At 36.4% G+C, this 14,475-nt stretch overlaps 4 protein-coding genes and 1 non-coding gene across 5 annotated transcripts in view; 3 read left to right on the forward strand and 2 right to left on the reverse strand.

The window, feature by feature from the left end:
• Window positions 1-3,889, reverse strand: part of LOC103314361 (uncharacterized) — a 27,502-nt gene extending 23,613 nt beyond the window's left edge. Inside the window, exon 1 of the mRNA XM_008200225.3 lies at window positions 3,570-3,889. The gene's annotated coding sequence lies outside the window, so the exon portion shown is untranslated. The remainder of the gene's footprint in view (window positions 1-3,569) is intronic.
• The window catches only part of Osi12 (Osiris 12), a 13,223-nt gene extending 6,137 nt beyond the window's left edge, over window positions 1-7,086 (forward strand). Inside the window, exons 4-5 of the mRNA XM_064354998.1 lie at window positions 6,147-6,574; window positions 6,631-7,086. Coding sequence (XP_064211068.1) covers window positions 6,147-6,574; window positions 6,631-6,950 — 748 coding nt within the window. The 3' untranslated portion in view covers window positions 6,951-7,086. The remainder of the gene's footprint in view (window positions 1-6,146; window positions 6,575-6,630) is intronic.
• On the forward strand, window positions 284-1,393 carry LOC107398673 (uncharacterized). Its single transcript, XM_015983650.2, has 2 exons — window positions 284-767; window positions 813-1,393. The coding sequence occupies exons 1-2, from the start codon at window positions 362-364 to the stop codon at window positions 1,142-1,144; spliced, it is 738 nt and encodes a 245-aa protein (XP_015839136.1). The 5' UTR covers window positions 284-361; the 3' UTR covers window positions 1,145-1,393.
• Window positions 7,087-7,876: 790 nt separating the features above from the next.
• On the forward strand, window positions 7,877-9,665 carry LOC103314358 (uncharacterized). Its single transcript, XR_010332931.1, has 2 exons — window positions 7,877-8,719; window positions 9,168-9,665. It is a non-coding gene; the product is annotated as an uncharacterized LOC103314358 (transcript).
• Window positions 9,666-9,707: 42 nt separating this feature from the next.
• Wdr24 (WD repeat domain 24) lies at window positions 9,708-13,604 on the reverse strand. The gene is made up of 6 exons (XM_961663.5): window positions 13,298-13,604; window positions 13,124-13,240; window positions 12,638-13,074; window positions 12,047-12,295; window positions 11,115-11,272; window positions 9,708-11,063 (listed from the first exon to the last, which is right to left on the reverse strand). Exons 1-6 carry the CDS (start codon window positions 13,386-13,388, stop codon window positions 9,812-9,814), a joined length of 2,304 nt encoding a protein of 767 aa, XP_966756.1. The 5' UTR covers window positions 13,389-13,604; the 3' UTR covers window positions 9,708-9,811.
• Between the last annotated feature and the right edge of the window lie 871 nt (window positions 13,605-14,475).

Genomic DNA, 14,475 nt, shown 5'->3' on the forward strand with positions numbered 1-14,475 from the left:
TGCGATGCATTTGAAACCAGTAGTTTGTTTTAGAAAAATAATCACCGCCTTCTTCAAATATGACCCAATAAGTTAGTTTGAAAATAATATACAATTGATACTACAAGCCGAGTGGAAACGAGGGCGGAATTTTTCCTCAAACAAGAAATCAAAATTTTTAATCACAATTTTAATTATTTAACGCACTTTGTGTAGTAACAACATTGGCACCAAAGTAAAGAGACCGTAAATTTCGCCATTAGAAGCGAGGCATCAAATTCACCTAATTTTTTTCTTAAATATGTATGCACCAAATTCGTGAGTTTGTTTCTGTGGAACGTTCGCCACGCTTGGTAATTCTCATTTTTATATAAATCCCAAAATGCTCTCTTCCATATCAGTCCGTTTAACGTCCACCATGTGCACCATACGTTTTTTCACATTTGTGCTTCTGTTTTTCGTCAAGTCGTGTGTCTCAATGGATCGAGAGACTTACAGAAGCCTTATCCCTTTCCGCGAGTGCCTCGGCAAAAAACAACCCAGCTTGTGTCTCAAAGAAAAGGCCCTAGATGCCCTCAACACCACTATTATGACCGATAAGCCCTTCATCCTTTTTGATATCATCGAAGTCGCCAAAAATCCCAAGTATCACTACAACACCTCCGAAAATTTACCCGAAGAACCTTCCGCCAGAAGTTCACAACTTTCTGACTTGTTGTACTCAAAAATCGAGGAATTTTTTAAATCGAGAGTTATCAAATTTAATATGGCTCCGGCTTTTGATGAAGGTGAGTTGGGTCAATTGATTTTGATGACTTGATTTTTTTTTTCAGCTAGGGGCAAGAAGGACAAAGGCAAAGGTGGAATGATGATGTTGGCTGTTGGTGGAATGGCCTGTATGATTGCACAGATGTTTATGGGCAAAATTGCCTTCATGGCAGGAACTGCACTAGTCATCGCCAAATTGGCACTTTTCCTTTCGGCTATTGTTGGGTTAAAAAAGTTGGCAAGTGGTGGCGGCGGAGGCGGCGAAACATCACACGTGGTGTATGCCAGCAGCGACGGACACAGTCATGGGGGCGGCGGATGGCACAGAAGTTTGAACAATGAAGCTCATAATATTGCGTACAAGGCGCATATTACTGACGCTAGTTCAGGATATTAACGTTTAAAGTAGCAATAATTTTAATTAATTTATTTTATTTATTTGTGTTTTGTATACTAATCTGAAAAGTACAATTGTTGCAAATGCTGTAATATTTGAGTAAAATCAAGTTCAAATATTAGGTAACTTGTTATCTCGTCACACTCACTAACCGTTTTGTAAAAGATGCTTCCTAGAGTTATAGTGTCAAATAATTACAAGGTCTGAAAACTGTACAAATGATGATGAAATAAACCATCTACAACCATGCGTAGTAATTCGATTAAAGATCTAGAATGCGTAATTTATGCATATAGCGTAACAGATCGTTGCGTAAGAACCTGCTCTCAATCATGACGTCATAAGATAAATGTTTAATCCGGAGATTCCGGTGTCCACTTGTTTAAACACCGATTACAATCAGCACAACTGTTTGAGAGAAAAGGTAATGCACACTAAACAAAGAACAAACAAAAAAATTTCTCACAAATAGAGCAACGTGCGTGTACCATATACGAGTGAAAGTTTTGAAGAAGATGGTGAGAAATTGGTCGACCTAGTGAACACCGTCGGTCAAGATCAACCTTGTTTTATCTATTAGATGTAGCTTTTGTCTTTTACCGATTTCGGTAGCAATTGATCGAGTTGCGCAATCAATTATATTTAAATTTTAAGTCCTCCTACACAAATATCTTTATTTAGAGTTGTCAAAGGTAAGTGGGACATTCTTTACATAACTGCAATGTCACTGTCAAGATCTTGTAGTAGGAGACAAGTTTTAAAAGTGCGTAAAATTTCTCAATTATGAAGTATATTCGAGTTGTTAGTAAACGTAATAATAAATTAGCTAATTATCTTCATTTTGTGCATTGGTGTGAAAAAACATAAGTGTTGATCAGTAGTTTAACACCTACTTAACTTCACTTTTAGTAAACCTAATAAATTGTCCGTAAACCAGGTTTAATGCATTCTTTACTGACTCATTATTACAAATATAAATTATAATAAATTAATTTATCGCTACATTAAAATGTTTGTAGTTTTTTGGATACTCGATTCTCCGACCGAAAACGTCATACGACCTGTGGTAGTGGTCGTCTTCTTCGTACGAAGTCGAATGGGTGTGAACTTCGGAATGTTTGGGAATTTTGACGATTTCAAGAGTTGTTTTTTCTTGGCCACTACTAACTAGTTTTTTCAAACCCAAAATTGCACTCAAAATTAGAGCCATTTTTCCGACAATAATTGCAGTTCCAGACATCACAGCAATTCCCTGATAAGCCATCGCCAAAAAAGTCCCCTTAATTGCTAGTGCTCCCAATAAAGCACCTCCTCCTCCTCCTCCTCCTTTGTTTCCTTTCTTTCGTCCTTCTTCTACCAGTTTAGGGAGTTTAATTACGAACTTGTGGCTATCCAAAAATCGTCGTGTGGTGTCTATCAGTAACTCGTCCACTTCCTCGGATTTGAGTTGTTCTAATTTAGATTCGTTTAGAGGTTTACTGAAGTTTTGTTTATCACTCACTAAAGTCACACCGTTAATAACATTGAAAGTTTTGGAATGAAGAGCTCGATCCACTACTTTCAATCCTTGGATTTTCAGACACTTAAAAATATCCGATTTGTGTGAACATTGCATGTAAACTTTTTTAAAAACATTGAAACTCGGATTTGCACAAGTTAGGGTTAACAAACTTAAGAAAAAAACTGTAAAATTACTCATGGCTAGTTCAGTACTAAAGATGAAAATTTCTTGCAAGAGTTTATATATTAGACAAGTTCGTGTTTATTGCTTACTTCTAGAGCGTGATTTTTACACTTGATTCTTTAGTAGAATTTGTAAATGCACGCAACTTCCGTTTTCTTTGGTCCACCAAGCAGAAAAATCTTCTAATAAGCAAGAAATGAATGACCATTTGGTCTAAATATGAAAACAATTAGTACAAATTACTAGTGGATGTGCGCAAATCCAATCCGATTCGCAAGAGCCATTGTTGCGCCCGTGGTGCAATCTTCCCCTCGCCCCCTTTTGTCCGATTTAACCCCCTTTGACCCCCTTCAAATCCCTTAATTTTATTTTGTCACGAAACGCACCTCTGAGCCATTAAAAAAGAAATAAATAATAATCTAATAGTGCACTTAGAGTTGTCTCTGACTGCCAGCGCCGGCGCTTCAACTTACCGCCCGGACATTCAAACACACAAATATTGCACAAAACAGTTTACACACTTTGCACTTTTGAACCACCCAGCACGATTAATGACTGGTTTCGTTTGATTTTGTAAGATAACAACAGCACCGACTGTAGCAATCTTAACGACAAATGTCAAAACTGTGACTGATGGCCGAACGGCCGTCAAACTAACGATGACGTCACAACACGCCATAATCCGATGCAAATAGAATTAACGTTCGAATAGGTTTTGGACCGCAAAGGTGTAGCACCTACCTTTCTCAAATCGAAAAATGTGTGTAATACAGTGTTTTGAGCCGGTATTTCTCCGAATATTCTCCATAAACACAATCAAGGGGCAGGTCGTTGTGCGCGCCAAAGTCAGAGCCCACGCGCGCCCTGACTTTCAAATTCACAAATTTTTCACAGAACAGTTTCCACACTTTGCACTTTTGAATCACGCAGGACGACGACTAATCACTGGTTTCGTTTGATTTTCTGAAAGATAACAACAACACCGACTGTGACAATCACGCGGTGACAACTGTCAAAAGCAACGTCCAAATTGGTGCTAAAACAAAGCACTCTTGGCAGTCTTACCAAAAGTGTGATTTCAGGCATTTATTAAACTTTTTGAGCAAAATAACTCTTCCTTATTTGTAAAGAGTTGATTTAAATGTCGTTTCACATCTTTAAATCGAATCTATAGTCTATCGTTTTTTTTTTCTTTGAAGTCACGCAAAAGTCTCGTCATCTGCTTCCCTCCAAAACCAAAGTTGTGTCGTCAAGGGTAATATTGTGTTGTTAAGGGTAACAGTGACAAAAAACACCTGTTGACGATTTTGTGTGCAACCCATCATATAATTAATATACATTTTCCAGCGATTGGTTCGACTTTTTTAAATAACCTGGAAACATTAAATTTTAGTGCGTACTGTTAGGTTGGTAGTATTCCCGCGTTTGTAATCCGCCGATTTTGCACCTGTAATGTTTTGTGGACCTGTCAAATCTGAATTCAAAACGTGTTGTGCTAAAGATTTAGGATTAATTTCGTTTAACGGCGTTTGTAAAGTGTTAATAATCGTTTTTAGTTTGTGTTCTCCTAATTATTTATTGTTGATACGGGATTTTTTTTGGTCATTTGAAGATATTGACTAGACGAAGATTTTGAAGAATTTTTGCAATTTGTCTCAGGTAAATGCAAATATTCCTAGTTTATTTATAATAGGGCCTTCATCCTAAACATTGTGATTCATCAAAACGGAAAAGGAAAAACAAAAATTTGGTCCGGTACTACTTGAATCACGGAATGTTAGTAACTTGTTCTTAACTTAATTATTGACTGGAAATACAAAGCGATCACAAAGTCCTTCTATCAAGTAGGCGTATCACTTGAGAACGTGTGTCCAGTGTCTTGATAGAAGGACTTTTTGATCGCTTTGTAGATATTTGTACATTGACCATATGCTTTACGACAAGTAGAACTATGATAATGAGCAAATTTATAAACAATTTCCGCTTGAAAAAACAAGACCAAAGATGTCGAAATACACCTAATTGAAAAGATTGCATCTTGCTCATAATTAAGAACGTCAATCTATATAATGAGCGCGTATGTGTCTAAAGTAGGACGTACGCTTTATTGTTCACCTCAGATAAAGAAGAATTTATTATAAGATTAAGATGTTCTACTCTACATTACACTGTCACTCTTAACCAGCTTCTTATACAACGGCCACTATCGAACGTTGAGAATTGGGTTATTGTAATGCATTTCCTCATATAAATCTATTGAAAACATTCCGGAATTGGCCCCATTGCCAAACACTACGCAAATATTTTCGGTGTACCACAACAGCAAGTTTGTGGTTTTGTTTACGCATCTTCTGACACACTTTTAACGCCAAAATTTTTATTTAATTTAGTATAAATAATACAAGTAAAAAAATCAGTCACAAATGTTAAATGAACAATGTGGAGATAATGTCTCAATTAATTACTGCAATATGTAATTACGTTCCAAGAGGAAACGATGCTTGATGACCACGTACTGAAATTATTGCAATCTCAAGAGTCTTCTGTAATTTTAAGTGAATTATGGCAATGCTAATAAGTGTACTAAGTTTAAAATGACCGAAGTAACACTAACCTGAAAAACAAGTAAGCAAAATATTGTCGTTACGGAAAATTCGTATGTTTGAAAAGAAATTAAGGTCCGATCTGGAATTATTGTCTTAAAATAAATAATAATATTGAATGTGTGTTTTATTTTTTGGAAACCCAATTTCTGTGCCTAGTGACTTAGAATCGGAACGGCCCGATTCAGAACAAAGAACAATAAAAATAAGTTAATTACGGCAAACAATACTACTATTAAAGAATAATATTTAGTTAATATAAGCGACAAAGCGGTTGATTTTGTTATCCATTGATCCGTTTGTGCATCGAAGCGGGAAATAAAAAATCCCCAAATCACTTGCAATTTCGCTATCATTGTAACGAATCAACCAAATAAACCAAAACATTTTTAGTTTCAATTTCAAGCATCACTTTTCAAATAAACCAAACCAGATTCACTGTCGGCCGCTTCAATCTCTCTCAGATTGAAGCAAATTACTCGAGCGTAAAACCTGGAGGGGTTCCGTAGTAGAGTACGGACCAATGAGACAAGAAGAAGACTTTTGTGGGTCATCGTTCTACCAATGACGCTTTTAGGGTAGTCGGCAAATGTGTCAATGAAACCGGGTGTGGGCGCACAAGACGTCTCTCTCTCTATGGGAACTTCTTAGGAGGTCACGGAAGAAAAGGTCACAGTCAGTGTCAATCCTATTGTATATAAATCCCCCAATGAAGGTTTTGCTATCAGTCGTTGTCGGTTCTTGGAGTGATGAAGACGTTAGTGTTAGTGGCGGCCTTCGCCATAGTGGCCTTAGCTCAAGACTCATCCTTTGACACTACCGGAATACGTCTGGTTTTAAAAATTTACGATGACTGCAGCAAAAGCTCCGGATTTTCGCCATGTCTCAAGAAAAAAGCCATCACGTTTTTGGACAGATTGAGCCGAATGGACCATTTCACCCTCGCCGAAGGTGTAATGGTCACAAAATCCAACGAAATCACTCCTGAACCCAGCATCTCAGAAGAACAACTCGAAAATACGCTACCAAGAGCTTCCGACGCCCAAGACGCAGCTTTGACCAATATTCTTCTCGACAAAGTTGCCAAATTTGTCGGCTCGAGAACAATAGAAGTCACCTTCCCTAAATTAGCTCTCGAAGAAGGTATATTTAATTAAAAAAAATAAAAAAAAACTGGAGTGACATTAAATTTTTTACAGGTCGTGGCAAAAAAATGAAAGGCATGATGGGCGGTATGATGATGGGAATGGCTGCCAAAATGGCCGCTCTAGTCCCTGTCGCAATCGCTGGACTTTTTCTCTTAGCTGGAAAAGCTCTCATCACTGCGAAAATAGCACTTCTCATTTCTGGAATAATCGCCATCAAAAAACTTTTTGCCGCGAAACATAGTCATGGAGGCCATGGATGGTCTGGTGGTGGCGGCGGTGGCGGCTGGCAATCAAGCGGCGGCGGTTGGGACAAGAGATCCTTTGAAGACCCCCACAAATTAGCCTACAAAGCCTACAGTCCAAAATCGTAGAAATTGAAAATTATTGACCAATTTTTTGGTCGTTTCTTCTTCAGGCCATTGTTATTCTTATTTATTTTATTTATGTTATTTATTGTACCAATCAGTATTGTCCTGATTTTTCTTCAATAAAGTTGTTTTTTACGAATTTGTGGCAAGTCATTGTTGGTGTAAATGGCGTAATTAGAGTGCTTAACATGAGTGAGGAGAACGGTTGTGCTTGTAGCACATTGTGCTCGATTAGCATACACACCATCGTGACATATGAGATTTCACGCAACCTTCTTTCTTAATTGTCGAAGGATGGAATTTATCGCACCAACTCCGGCCGTGTGGAGGATTGTTTGATGGAATTTCTATTTTACCGTTACACTATAAAAATATCTCAGATTTGCGCATCTTCACCCGTGTTTATTTATTTTGTTTATTGACTAATCATGTTTTCACACTTTCCGGTGTCTTACAACGGATCATGATCATGACCTTAAAATTTACATTGGTTTTAAATATTCCAAAAACCGCCGGACAAAAAAAGAGCAGCGACCTCTTCTAGACCATAGGAAAAGCCTAAATAATTGCCAAGCAGAACTCTAGATTATGATGGAATGAAACTGTGCATTATTACTTACTACTACTACTACACTGTAGAAGACACTGCAAAAATTCGAGTCAAATTTCATTTACTTAAGAAATATTTTTCTTGCTTTAATATTAATAATGGAAATAATAAAAATAGCTCGATTTAAAAGTGAATCATCAAAATCTGAATTATCTAAATATTATTAGTAGAGAAGACAACAGTGGATACGCAACAGTTAGCAAACTTATTAAAATTCAATTAAAGCCCAGTGCTTCTTATTAATTAATTCAACAATTAGTAATCTTTTAATAATAATAAACAAAAGTTGAAATAATTAGCATTAAATTTTACAAATGGATGAGCTCAATTACACCAAAGCTTTGATGATGGAAATTAAACCACCAAACCGAAGAAGAACCGCGTGATGTAAAAAAAATCTGCGAAAATTTGATGATGCATATCAAAACCATATCGAACCATGTAAAAATTTGTCCTGAATTGCGTCATTCTCGAATTATCATCGTCAGCGAAAAACTTTTTCCCTGAGTGACACTAAAAACTTGTTTATCCGCCAAATTATAATGTCTCCAGCTACCCGAAATAAATTGTCGTGTTCCTCTTGTGTACGCATGAAGCTAAAACGGTACCGATCCTTACGTACGCACGCAACTGTTACCATAATTCCCTATTCCATCAATTAACACTTTGCGAAAATGGTCCGTTTCCTGTAGTCCACCCCGTCAAAAAACGGGCAACCAGACTGTGACCAAAAATCTCAGCCCACGGCCGATTTTTCGCCACGCCAATGTCATACCGCAAAATTGCACGCTTGGTCCGTTGTTTCTAAAGAATTCATGCGGAAACGTAGATAATATTTAACATTAGAGCAGAATCATTACACGGGTCTGAAGCACGAGGAAATGGAAACGTTGAGTTTACTGCAAACGGTCGTGGTGGCAGCACTTAAGTAACGCACTTACTCAAATCAAAAACGCGTTCATTTCGAAAATGATTCCTTGATGTTTCGGTACTTGGGAAAACGAAAAAATGATAAACATTGCGTTTTTATTGATAATTTGGATGAGTTTCGTTCGTGCCGAAGAGTGCTGTGACGGGAACGAACTGGATGAAGTGCAATCGACGTCCTGGGGGATTTACCCGAAACAGTGGTCGCTACAAAACAGGATACCCATGACGTCAGGTAAATTACCTCCAGTTTACTATTTTTTTTTTTGATAAATTGTCACACATGACTTTTTTTCTTCTTTTTTTTCAAGTCAGTAAACACTCGATCTGTAATTATTTCGATTCGACATGCTTCTAGTTGGACAAAGTACGTGTATTTATTGAAGTAGGTTTTCAGGAAATGTCAAGAAAAATACGATCAAATAGTGCAAAACGTACAAGAGAGACGTGTTAGAAGTTGAGCTTTTTCTCGTATGTTATTAACAGCAATTGTGTTTAGATCTAAAAAATTTTTGCACTATTTATTCGACACACTTAGTACAGCATTAACTACTTTTTAAACAAATTCAAAAATGTGAATTAGCATTCTTTAGCCACAAAAAATACCTACGTATACCAATGTTAAACAGTAAAAACTTTAGATCTTATCATCAGCATTCACTTTTCTCAAGCGCTTTTTTCAGAATTCGACGTCGCCAGGAAGCGGGAAACACGAGGAAAATTCAAAGTGAAGAAAAAAATTAAGCGTTTCTTATTGCCGTTACTTTTAGCCTACAAATTAAAGTTTTTCACCCTAATACCAGTTTTAATCGGTGGACTTATCCTTTTAACGGGAGCCACTGGTTTAGCAGGATTTTTTTTCGCCCTCTTCGCTGCTGTTATGGGACTTAAAACCGGCGGAGGGCATTATTAGTGCAATTTATTCATGTATTTATTTTATTTATTTACGTAGATTAGAAAATAAATAATGAATCAATGGTTTCTTAAAAATAGATGTTTTTTATTAATTAATATCAGCAATTATGTATTTTAATGTATCACGTTTCTTAGAAGAGAAAATTACTTCAAATTAGTTCAAAAGCTTGTCTAATAGTTTTGTATAATTTAACCATGAAGAATAACGACACTAAAGACTTGTTTCCGGCGCATGTAAGATATAAGCAATAAAATCATTTTTAATATTTCATTTTTTTTCTTTTCCGGACTAAACTAAACACCAGTAATACGACGATAAAAAACTTTATTATTATTTATAATTACACTGCGATACATCTCACTTTAATCACGCACATTCATGACCTTCATTTTGTGGGAAAAATAAATAAAATCACTTATATTCGCACAGATGTCTACACCCTGTGGGACACATTTTGTTAACAGCAAACCACTGTTTCATATGTAATAAATGTCCTCCGTGTGAACAACCTTGGCACCAAGCGTATAATCCTTTAACAACTTGATGACATACACTGCAAGCCGCATATTGTGACGAATGACATCTGTCACAAAGCCATCCAATTCTTTGCAGCGCTTTACTACACTTGCTGCAATTCGTGTTGAATCTAGTCGACTGTTGATTCAATTGTTCAACGGCCGGTATCCATGATAACTTGATGATTTGTGTGGCGATATTCCACAGTTGAAATCGACTTAACAATTCGATATAACCCAAAAGCCAATGTTCTTGCGTGCTTTCGTCTAAATCACTCAAACATTTTCGTTGCTCGCCGAGAACAATCAAGACACAAGCGGCCGTTTGGACGTCCCCCAACATTGCGTGATGTTTCAAAGCATCCAAAACGATACTCGAAGGGTCCCACAAGGGCATTTTTGGCAAACAGGACACTGTGAGAAGATTATTGGGTTGCTCTTCAAACGGCATATTTTGGTCGTCACTCAGCACGGGAAAATTATTTGGGAACTTGTCGGGTGGCGGGGACCGAGTTCTGATTTCGTGTCTAATATGAAACGCTTCGTTCGGAAGAACAAAATCCTGTTGAGGCGTCACGAAATTGCGATAACCGCTCTGAAAATCCGTCATAATCCCGTCCAACTCCATATCCAATTCGTTCTCTCCGAAAGAGAAATCTCCCTTCGGCAACCCTGTCCTGATATTTAGATATGTGGGAAAGCCGTTATTGTAGATGGCGATGTGATCGACTTGATCTTCGTTTTCGGTCTCGTCGCTGAATTGAGCGGCAGGAGTGTCGCCACCACCACGCGATCTTTGATCGTTGTCATTATTATGATCCAAACCCATATTCAGAGGTAGGTTATTATGCGAAATCACATCTTCTCGATTATTGTTATTATTATTGCTATTGTTTTGTAAATACTCTTCGCCATACATCGTTTTCATTATTTTCCATACGACCGAAATTTGGTTTTTTCCGTATTGGTTTGCCACCGCCGAGTTATGTTCGCACATTTCGGATAAACTCCGTCCACTCAATATGTAATTCTTGGCTAAGCCAATAAAAATCTGTGATTCGGATTTGTTTTCGGTGGACAAGGTAAACTGATGCATTAAACTAGACGCTAGATGGAAAAGATCAGGTGCTTGAGTCGTTGATGTTTTCCTTCAAAATGACATTTTGCTTCATACTATAATTTTTTATTTCATTTTTTACCTTATTATACCAACTGATGGTGCTTTAACCAAGGTGCTAACATTGGTTTTGTGAGCGTACAAAATCTCGCCTCGATTATTTAACGAGACACCTTGGGGATTAGCTTTTTTCGCTGGCCGGCTAGCGTAATCGAACGAATGTTGATACAAAGTACTATCCTAAACAAACAAAAATTGTATACAGAAAGTTATATTTTAAAATATAGTTGTATTGATTAGCCTGATTATTTCTAAAGTTGGTATTAATGACACACAACGGGTGACTTAAAAATTGGGGCAAAAAAATCTACTGGCAACATTGAGCTTATTGGTGGATATGGTTTTTGTTTATCTACTGCCAAGGATGCGCTACCACCTTCAACTTTTTTTTTCAAATGTAACGGAATGTCAAGAGTACTTCAAAAGCAGTACAACACACTATTTGTTTTTTGAATACTTCCAAAGCCTACATGATAAAAAAATAAAAACCAATTTTTATTAATTGAAATTAGGTAAATCACACTCGAAATGTTACAAAATGGTAAAACTTTAACATATAAATTTGATAGTCAAAGTTGCCAAATTAAGATTTCAAATCTGTTGGCCAATCTAACGACAAGAATTCACAATCTTTAATAGGCTCCCGGTAGTTTTTTTAAAATTTTTTCTACTAGATTATACTTTAAATGATTCGTTAAATGGTTGTGACCTGTACTTTAATGAAACTCATTAAGTGTGGCGACCACAAAGACAACTTGTGACCAATGAGAATGTAATATGGCAGCAACTATTTTTAGATTTCCTTGAGCGTTTGACAATAGGCTAATATTTAAAAATAAATTTGACACTTAAAATCGTATTTTTTTTATATTAACTGGGCGGATCGTAATGTACGCTGTTCGCATTTAATGGCTATTAAAACATATAAAATACTATTTACTGAAAAAGTCATACCCGACCACTGCTGAGGAAAACATGAGGATCTTCTTTCCAAGCCACTCCACTTGGAGTATCCTTGTGTTCATTGAAAGAGGCATAAGGAATGTAGGGCCTCCTCACATCCCAAATATTTATACTACAGTCAACAACTAAAGCACATGAAGCTATATGAAACCGCCGTTGAGGGCGCCATTTGACATGTCCTATTGAAGCTATAGTATGAATGGTATATTCTAAAGTCAGTTTACTTGTCAAATCCCAGACCTAATAAAACGCGCATTTTATAAATATTTAAATCAAAACATCTTTAATGGACAGAGAATTTCATTTTTACCTCGCGGCTCTTATATTGATTGGGATTAAATACATACATATTATGTATCAATGTGACATTATTTCTGAAGTTAGTATACATCTAGGGTATACATCAAATTTAAAGTCAAACTGACAGTTTATTATTCAAATTAAAGTTTCAGCAATTTTCAAATATCACCCCATGTATTTTGTCCCATTTCTATTTTTTTAAGCCGTGAAATTTCATAATGCAACTAGCCGTTTATAAACAAAGTTCCCCATCTTTCAAAGACATTTTTAAAGAATACAAACTTTGATAGTTTTATCTCTACTGGCTGTGGCCAGCCACGTGTTCTCCGGATGCCAATCGCAGGCAAAAATGGGTCCACTGTGTGCAGCAAATTGCTGTTGGCATTTATCAGATCTTCTTACATCCCATAGTTGGACGCTTCCGTTTTCCGAAACGGCCGCAAAAGTATATGGATTATGAGGGCTGAACTGCACATCGCGGACACTCTCTGTGTTACTGTAAAAAATAGCAACTGCGTTTTTGGCGCGGATATCAAAATAACGCATCGTGCCATCTTGAGAGCCGGATATGAGTCTGTTTGGTTCACTGGCGTGAAAATTCACTTTGTTTACTGTACGTTTGTGTTCTTGATAATCTTGTTCTTGCATTGCTTTGCCCATTTTTGTGAGATTCCAAACACAGACATGGCCGTTGGTGGCGGCGGTCGCCAAATAATGGTCTGAAAACGAACAGTTATTGAACAAACTGTATGCACCTTCAAGTACTACCATCAGTCCAACTCCACGAAACATCGTTGCAAGAAAAGCTCAGATTGAGGTGTTTGGATGCTCGCAAGTTGCACACTTCGCGGAATTTGTCTTCTTCAATTGTGTAAACTTTGAACACTACAAAAATAAGTGCTTTGTAATGAATGAACAATTTTTCCTTTTAATTTGTGCTACCATTGCGTCCACCAATTGCCACTTGAGTATTGTCTCTATTTAAGGCTAAAGCATTTACAGGACCTTCTTGCAAAACGTGAAATGTAGCCATTGTTTACATATTCTTGACACTTCTTTGATAAAATCCAGCGATTTATAAATTTGACACTGATAAAGTTTAATTTATAATTACTACGTTCAGTCACGCGTTTACTTAGTCATTTTTTATTATAAAGAAATAGTTTTTAGTCATTTTTTTATATTTAACAAAAAAATGCGAGGTTAAAAGGAATAACCTAAAAACGTCAAGTCTGACGTTTCACGTTTCCTAGAAATCAGTAGCTTCCAAACAATTACCAGTTATAGCCATACAATACAACAGAGAAGCAGTACATTTTAATAATCAGAAGGGAAAAAGTGATTGTTATTAAAACATTTTATTTGGGTTAAATAAATGTTACATAACATATTTTTTACTTATCTGGGTGGTGGTGCCACCAAATCATAATTATAATTATCTCCGAGTGTGTAATAATTTTTACCATCATCATCTTTGGCCCAATTATTGAAGGGCGATGGTGGTTGTTTATGAACAACTTTAACAGGGGCAGACTTAAGTCCCATTCTGATGTATCCCACGATTGATGACATAATTAAACTCATAGTACTTAAAAGTATTGCAATGCTTGACATTACGGCCATAGTTTTAAAAGCTAACGGAAAAATAATAGATTTGATCATTAAAGCTCCGAAAAGAAGTGGTACAGTGTATTTGCTGCCACCTCCTTTTTTCTTTTTACGCGCTCCTTCCATTTCTAAAATTTTAAATTAGAAGAATTACACAATAGTATACAGTAACTTTTTTATTAAGTTTTCTTACCATTTGTAGCAATGAAACTGTCGAAGATAATTTCAGAGCTTGGAGAGAATGTTAACAAAAATACAAATACCAAAACAAGCGTTCGTAAACGCATCTTGGTCAGAAATGAGGATCTTGTGTGATTTTTTTACAGTCTAGTTGGTCGTAAATAGGCTAAGAATATGACAATTTTAAAATTACACATTTTTAAATAGTTTTCAAGCGGAAAATTGGGCGATTTGTGATTACTTTGACAAGAGGATGTTAAGAGATGTGTAATTGTAAATAAAATACATCAGTAAAAAGTAAAAATTATTGTTTTTGGATCAAATTTATTATT

This window comes from Tribolium castaneum, chromosome 2 (assembly GCF_031307605.1).
Source record: "Tribolium castaneum strain GA2 chromosome 2, icTriCast1.1, whole genome shotgun sequence".
Lineage (NCBI taxonomy): Eukaryota > Metazoa > Arthropoda > Insecta > Coleoptera > Tenebrionidae > Tribolium > Tribolium castaneum.